At 46.5% G+C, this 8,198-nt stretch overlaps 1 protein-coding gene across 1 annotated transcript; it reads left to right on the forward strand.

The window, feature by feature from the left end:
* Positions 1–1,357: 1,357 nt before the first annotated feature.
* LOC310686666 (uncharacterized protein) lies at positions 1,358–7,956 on the forward strand (the record flags this gene model as incomplete). Its single annotated transcript, XM_083460656.1, has 3 exons — positions 1,358–1,470; positions 3,625–3,682; positions 7,739–7,956. Exons 1-3 carry the CDS (start codon positions 1,423–1,425, stop codon positions 7,954–7,956), a joined length of 324 nt encoding a protein of 107 aa, XP_083316782.1. The 5' UTR covers positions 1,358–1,422.
* Positions 7,957–8,198: the final 242 nt, after the last annotated feature.

Here is an 8,198-nt window from a genome sequence, read left to right on the forward strand (position 1 = left end):
GCCAGGAAAAAACAACCCTTCTCAAAGGATTCAACATTCAAAGGATAACATCAGCAATAAACTAAAAAAAAAACAGATTGGAACTCACATCCCTTCTACATGTCTGGGTAGGGTTGTCCAATCCAAAGAATGTCACAAAGATGCCAATGCCTCGTATCAAGTGGCAGGGAGTTCCAAAGTGTAGGTGCCGCCATGCTAAATGGCCAGCTGAGTTCTTACAAATGCAGAGAGGGTATTGTGCGGGACCTGAAACTCTGCCAATTCCACTGATCAAAGCAGTCCAGCGGCCACAGGCGGGATAGGGCGATCTTGTAGGGAAACTGGTCTTAAGTTGTTAAGGGTTTTATATACTAATAGTAGCACCTTGAACTTGGCCCAGTAGCAAACTGGAAGCCAGTGGAGAAGGCACAGGTGTGATATGCTGGAGAGGCCTCACTCCTGTCAGCAATCGTGCTGCAGCATTCTGCACTGACTGCAGCTTCTGGGTCAGGCGCGAGGGGAGCCCCCCATATAGCTGGACTGGCAGGGGAGTGGCAGAGGGCTTCTCTGCCCCAGTGAAGATGCCACAGGTTCTTGCACGTGGAATCCTCTCCCCGGCCCTTCTCTGGAAGTTGCCAGAGGCCAGGCACTTTTGTGGGCTTAGTTACATTCAGGAACAGTCAGCCTTGAATGTTTCAGTCATAGCTTGCAGCAGATAAGAAAACAATTAACACATGATTGCACATGCAAAAAAAAAAAAAAAAAGATGGTGTTTAACAAAGTTTTACTCAGAGTAGACCTATTGAAATTAAAGGGACAACTTAGCCATGCTTATGCATTTCATTGGGCCCACTCTGAGTAAAACATCACTGCATGCCATCCAATATTCACCATAGCTTGGAAACTCTATCATGTTAATGAATAGAGAGATACGATCACAAATCTGTCATGCCTGTTTTGGCCCTGATTTACTAGACTGAACACGAAAGGGGTTGTTTGTTCCAGCTGGACTGCAGTGACTACCCATGAGAAAACAAGTCAACTCCAAGTGGAGCCCTCAATGTTGTTTACTTGCTCTTGCTGCGAGAGGAGTGTGGCGCACGTTTTGCGTGGCAGAGAATTATCTTCAAGAGCCCAGAGTCCCAGGTGGAGATCAGCAGGGTGTGTTCAAGTGGGTAAGGCAGAGCTACAGCTTCCTGGCACGCAAGGATGGTACCTGATACCCAGCAGGCAGGAGGAGGCACGGCAGGTACCCAGCCCTGCCTGGCATAGGCAAGGCGCTTTGTTCCAAATTCTTGTTGTCACGCACATGCTGGACTTGTGTGTGAGGAAGCATTCCTGCAATTGCTTGGGCATGACTTCTCAGCGGCATGCCTTCACTCTCTTGACTCTGGGTGCTGGAGGCACCTCTTCTACAGCCTCAATTTCCCAGACTGTGACAGCATGTCTCATTCAGGCCCCTTCTCTGAGCGGCGAGACACAGCGACCCAGGTTTGGCTTCCTTTTAGTGTCCAAACCAAAAGAGTGGGTGAGGTGCTTTCTTTCCCCCTCTGTCTCCCTTTAATTTATCTGCCATCCATTGAGCCAGCCTTTTCCTCTCTTTCACTCGCATACCCATTCACAAAACACAGAAGCATTTTTCTATTCATTCACACATCACCCATTCTCTCTCTCTCTCTCTCTCTCTCTCTCTCTCTCTCTCTCTCTCTCTCTGGGTTTTGGGGGGCACACTTAAGAAGATGGAGAGCCATGTGGCCCTCCAGGCTGTGATTTGCCCTTTACCTTACCTTAGAGACGTGGGTGGCACTGTGGGTTAAACTACAGAGCCTAGGACTTGCTGATCAGAAGGTCAGCGGTTCGAATCCCTGTGACGGGGTGAGCTCCCATTGCTCGGTCCCTGCTCCTGCCCACCTAGCAGTTCAAAAGCACGTCAAAGTGCAAGTAGATAAATAGGTACCGCTCTGGCAGGAAGGTAAACGGCGTTTCCATGCGCGGCTCTGGTTTGCCAGAAGCGGCTTAGTCATGCCGGCCACATGACCCGGAAGCTGTACACCGGCTCCCTTGGTCAATAAAGCGAGATGAGCGCCGCAAGCCCAGAGTTGTCCGCGACTGGACCTAATGGTCAGGGGTCCCTTTACCCTTTACCTTACCTTTACTTTACTAAGCTTGATTGGAGCTTCTGGGCTCTAAATTTAGGAGGATAAACAGCTACAGTTCCCTGGCATGTTGGAGACTTAGTGGACATGGAAGCTCTTAACACAATATGTTAAGACAAATGTGTGTTTTTTATTTATTTATTTGAATAACAGTACAATACCACGATGGGTGCATTTGTTACACTTTTTTTAAAAAAAGGCTACCTGCCAAAGAGCTGGGCTGAAGGGAAGCACACTCCGGCCCCACCCGTTGTCCAGAGGCCCATGTGCCCCTGCGAAGGGGACCCTTCTGCCTACCAGGAAGGGCCTTGTGGCCAGGGGAAGGGCCTTGTGGCCAGGGGAAGGCCAGCCTGGAGCCATTCATCAGCCAGAGCAGCTGCAGGGAGGGCAATAGCCTCCCTACCAGGAATGGGCCAATGTGTCCGTTTCAGCTTCTTCCAGTTTCACAGTCTTCCAAGCGCCAGAAGTGGTTTAGTCCTGCTGGCCACACGACCCAAAAAGCTGTCTGCGGACAAATGCCGGCTCCCTTGGCCTGAAAGTGAGATGAGTGCCACACTCCATAGTCACCTTTGACTGGACTTAACCATCCAGGGCTCCTTTACCTTTTACCTTTTTTATTTCAAGAGTAAGGTATCATGCAACTATTACCTCCAAAGCAATTTACATTGTTTACTTTATTTCATAAAATTTATACACATAAAATTTATATATATATATATATATATATATATATATATATATATAAACATGTCTTGCCAGCAAGAGGCTCCCTTCCCTTCCTGGTGTGCTCCATTATATCAAACTCATGCCATTCCAGGAAGGGGAAATTGGAGCAAAAGAGTTACCACTGATTTTGGAAGCTGTCAGTACGCTACTCTGAAAGGAAGCTCTCTAACCCTCCCCAAACATTGGCTGGTAAATGTAGATTACCCGTAAGCCAATGCTAGAGTCCACTTTTTGAGCATTTGTATATATTTCTATACTGTTTTAAATTTAGTATATGCTCTTCAGAAGCCCCCCAGGCAGGTTACAACAACACATTTTAAATGTGCCTGGGGGGGGGGTCATTGTTTTGTTGCTTCCGGTTTAAATATTTGTGCTTTTATCTTGCATTTTTATCTTGCGAATCGCCCCGAGAACTTTTGATGAAGGGCCGTATATAATGCAATGTAAAAGAATGTGGGGTTTTTTTGTCCGTCCTTTTGCACTAATATATAAACTTCTATGCACACTTTACAACACCCCCCACAGCACCTACATTTTTGCACACATGACAAACACACACACCCTTACACGCATTCTACTCACATGTGACCACGTATACGTGCTGTGCTGGGAAATAATTAAATAATTCAATTTACACCTGCAAATGGCGGGAGAAGCTGGAGAGCCCTTGTGGCTCTTGAGGAGATCGTCTATCACTGTTTGAAAAGCCATTCTTACAAGGCTTGGTTCCAACCCCATCTCCTTCCTCCTCTCTGCCCCGCAGATCAAGCCATTGGCAGAGAGAGGATGCCCAGTCTGTCAGATGGGAAGCCTCTCAGATGGTAAGTTCCTCTTACCTGCATTTCAGAATTCCTCACTGGTGAGTCCTGCTGACAGTAGTGCCCCCTAGTGGGCATCTCAAGCAAACCTTATGAGAGAGTTGCAAGGTGATTGGCGCTGGAGATGGTGATGACTATGATTGTTCTGAGCAGTGAAAGATGTTCCAGGTGCTTAGCCAGGGTTGAGTTTCCTTGGAAGGTCAGTGGACAGTGTGGTGTCTTTGGGGTATATGCTCTTATTTTCACATATGGACCTCCTGAGCAGAAGATGGAGGGGCTCATAGCACCAGGGGGAAACTCTGAGGCACAGCTCTGGGTCCAGCACAGAGCAGGCAGGTCTCTGTGTCTCCAGCTTCCAGCAACAGCCAAAACCCACACAGGACCCGGCCAGGTAAGGTGGAGAAAGGCAACAGGGCTCACCCTTTACTTTGCTGGGCCATTATTTGAGAGCCAGCGTGGTGTAGTGGTTAAGAGCGGTAGACTTGTAATCTGGTGAACCGGGTTCGCGTCTCCGCTCCTCCACATGCAGCTGCTGGGTGACCTTGGGCCAGTCACACTTCTCTGAAGTCTCTCAGCCCTACTCACCTCCCAGAGTGTTTGTTGTGGGGGAGGAAGGGAAAGGAGATTATTAGCCGCTTTGAGACTCCTTCGGGTGGTGATAAAGCGGAATATCAAATCCAAACTCCTCCTCTTCTTCTTCAAAGGACCTGATCTGACTGTTTCAGCAAGTTTCCTCACATGCACAGGATCCCAGATTTAGAAGGAGCCCACAGGTATCATCCAGATTGACGCTCCTCCAAGCATTGTTGTTGTTGTTTAGTTGTTTAATCGTGTCCGACTCTTCGTAACCCCCTGGACCAGAGCACGCCAGGCCCTCCTGTCTTCCACTGCCTCCCGCAGTTTGGTCAAACTCATGCTGGTAGCTTCGAGAACACTGTCCAACCATCTCGTCCTCTGTCATCCCCTTCTCCTTGTGCCCTGCATCTTTCCCAACATCAGGGTCTTTTCCAGGGAGTCTTCTCTTCTCATGAGGTGGCCAAAGTATTGGAGCCTCAGCTTCAGGACCTGTCCTTCCAGTCAGCACTCAGGGCTGATTTCCTTCAGAATGGAGAGGTTTGATCTTCTTGCAGTCCATGGGACTCTCAAGAGTCTCCTCCAGCACCATAATTCAAAAGCATCAATTCTTCATTATTATTCTTGCTATTATATAGATATTTAAATAAAATTTACAACCACTCAAAGCAGTTAACAAAAAGGATAAGACAACAAAATTATTAAGAAAAAATTACAGTAACTGTTTAAAACATACAAAAAGTTAAAATGCTAAGAAGAAAACTCACACCGACTCTCTAAGCATCTGGACAGACCTCTCTGCGCGAGAAGAATGTTTTTAGCAGGCACCAAAAGGAGCACCACAAAGGTGCCTGCTTGATATCTTTGGTCGTTCCCTGAGTTGGCGAGGCTCATTTGACAACAACAAGAAATGGAGCCTTTAGTGCCCCTGGCTCAGTCCTGTGGAACCCTCTGCCACTAGAGATTCAGTGGGCACCATCCGCACCAACATTTAAATGCCTGCTGAAAGCCTCCTGCAATTCTCTATTAATGCTTGTTTTTAATTTTAATTTTGATAGTTAACTTGTTTTTAACTTTTTGTGATTTATTGTTTGGTTTTTATGCTGTTGTAAGCCACTGAGATATATTTTCATGGCCAACGGCACAAGCCAGAGTGTGCTGCCCTTCAGCTCTCCAGCCCAAGGGTCATTGATTGTAACTGACCATCTGTCATGTATGGTCTAGTTGAGATTCTTGCATTGCATGGGGTTGGACTAGATGACCCCTGGGTTCTTTCCAACTCTACATTTCTGTGATTCTCTTGGATCGATAATTCAACCCCAACTAGGTTCCTTCCATCACAGTCCGTCTCTCTTTCCTCTTCCAGGAAGCTCTGGAAGGACCCTTCTTCATTCACGCCAGAGCACTTCCTCACTGCTGAGGTAACTGTGAGGTGGATTTGTAACTGGTTGACTGACCAGCTACAAGGAGGGCTCACTAAAGGTTCCTCATCATCCTGGAAAAAGATGACAAGTCGCTGCCACATGGTTCTATCTGGGGCCTGTTGCTCCTCAACGTCTTTATAAATGACTCGTGTCCAAAGGTTAAGGCTTTCTGGGAAATGATCTATAATGAATTGAAAAAGGTATTTAAATATACCTTCCCTAAGAAACCAGAGGCCTTTCTTTTGGGCATTGTTGGCCAAATGGTGTTAAAGAAGGACAGAACTTTCTTTATGTACGCAGTAACAGCAGCAAGAATACTCATCGCGAAATATTGGAAGACACAAGATTAGCCCACCTTGGAAGAATGGCAGATGAAGCTGATGGACTATATGGAACTGGCAGAAATGACTGGCAGAATCCGAGACCTGGGAGAAGAGACAGTGGAAGAGGACTGGAAGAAATTTAAGGACTATCTGCAAAAGTACTGCAAATTGTATGAATGTTAGAACGATGCAGGTTAAAAAAGCAATACGGCATTAGTAAATTAGTGGAAAAGAGTATGAAAATAACTGAATTATAAGAACAAAGGTGAAACTTGAATAACGTTATGTCAAGTCTAAATACTTAAATATTTGATAATAAAGGCTAAAACTGGAGACATAATAGCGGAAAGGTACAAACTAAAACAAGATTTGAGAGAAGGTGAAGTACTGCTGAACATGATTTTGTAAATGGGAACACAGGAAAGGGAGACGTGAGGGAGTCTGAAAAGAGGGTTATGGAAACTGGGTATATGAAACTTAACTATTTTATATGTTTTTAATATGATTTTCATGTTCTGTGTGTGTTTTCTTTTTTACTTTGGTGAGGGTGTTTTTGATATTGTTTTTGGGTTGTGTATGTGTACGGTATTATATTGTTTAAAACCTTTAATAAATATTTTTTTTAAAAAAAACATCTTTATAAATGACTCGGATGAAGGAATTGAGGGGATGCTCAACCAATTTGCAGATGACACCAAACTGGCAAGGGTAGCTAACGCCACAGAAGACAGAATCAGGATTCAAAATGACCTTAAAAGATAGGAGAACCGTGCCCAAACCAACAGAATGAATTTCATTAGGGACAAATGTAAGCCTCTACACTTAGGCAGGAAGAACCAGATGCACCAATATAGAATGGGGGAAACTTGGCTTGCCAGGAGTACATGTGAAAAGGATCTAGGGATCTTAGCAGACCACAAGTTGAATGTGAGTCAACACTGTGATGCAGCAGCAAAAAAGCTAATGTTATTTTAGGCTGCATCCACAGACGTATAGTGTCCAGATCAAGGGAAGTCATGGTACCACTCTATTCTGCCTTGGTCAGACCACAGCTGGAGTCCTGTGTTCAGTTCTGGGCACCACAATTTAAGAAGGATGTTGACAAGCTGGAACATGTGCTGAGAAGGGCAACCAAGATGATCGAGGGTCTGGAAACTAAGCCCTATGTGGAATGATTGAGGGAGTTAGGTATGTTTAACCTGGGAAAGAGGAGACTGAGAGGAGATATGATAGCCATCTTCAGATACGTTAAGGGCTACCACGTGGAAGACGGAGCAAGCTTGTTTTCTCCTGCTCTGAAGGGGAGAACCCAAACCAATGGCTTCAAGTTGCAAGAAAGGAGATTCTGGTAAAACATTAGGAAGAACCTGCAGGTGGAACAGACTCCCTCGGAAGATGGTGGAGGTTTTTAAGCAGAGATCAGGTGGCCATCTGTCAGGGCATCCCCAACCTGTGGCCCTCCAGATGTTTTGGCCTACAACTCCCATGATCCCTAGCTAACAGGGCCAGTGATCAGGCATGATGGGAACTGTAGTCCAAAACATCTGGAGGGCCGAAGGTTGGGGATGCCTGCTTTAGTTGAAATTCCTGCACTGCAGGGGATTGGACTAGATGATCCTTGGGCGTACCTCCCAAGTCTACAATTTTAGGATTCTATGTACTAACCCTATTCTGTTCAACACTGGATGTGGATTTAGATTGTGTGTATCATCATGGACATAATCATTTCCCCACTTCAGACTCAATCCAAGACAAGGGTGCAGAGGAGGAGGAAGAGATGGTGACGCCCAGTGGCTTGTGGGCTTCCTGCCAAGCAAGCAAGGGACGAGGAAGATGGAACAGAATAAGGAGTTTGGCAGCTGGCAACGGCAGTGTGGTGGTGGACCCACTGAGGGAGGTGGGCCCAGCGAAGCAAGTCTTGCCTCACAGGCAAGACCACCCTGAGAGCTTTGGATGAAGGGGCGCTAGATAAATTTATTAAATAATTAAACAAAGGCCTCCCAAACCCTGGTGCCAACACTTCACATGGTTCCAGAAAGTGGGGCCTCCATGCCTTCTCAGCTCCTTCCATCAGGCAGTGGCAGAGCTTCATGCTCCACCACTGGGGGGCGGAGAGCAGCAGTGGCGTAGCGTGGGTTGTCAGCACCCGGGGCAAGGCAAGTAATTTGCGCCCCCAACCCGTGGATTTGTGCCCCCTAA

Source organism: Podarcis liolepis (genome assembly GCF_965112155.1).
Source record: "Podarcis liolepis genome assembly, chromosome: 9".
Lineage (NCBI taxonomy): Eukaryota > Metazoa > Chordata > Lepidosauria > Squamata > Lacertidae > Podarcis > Podarcis liolepis.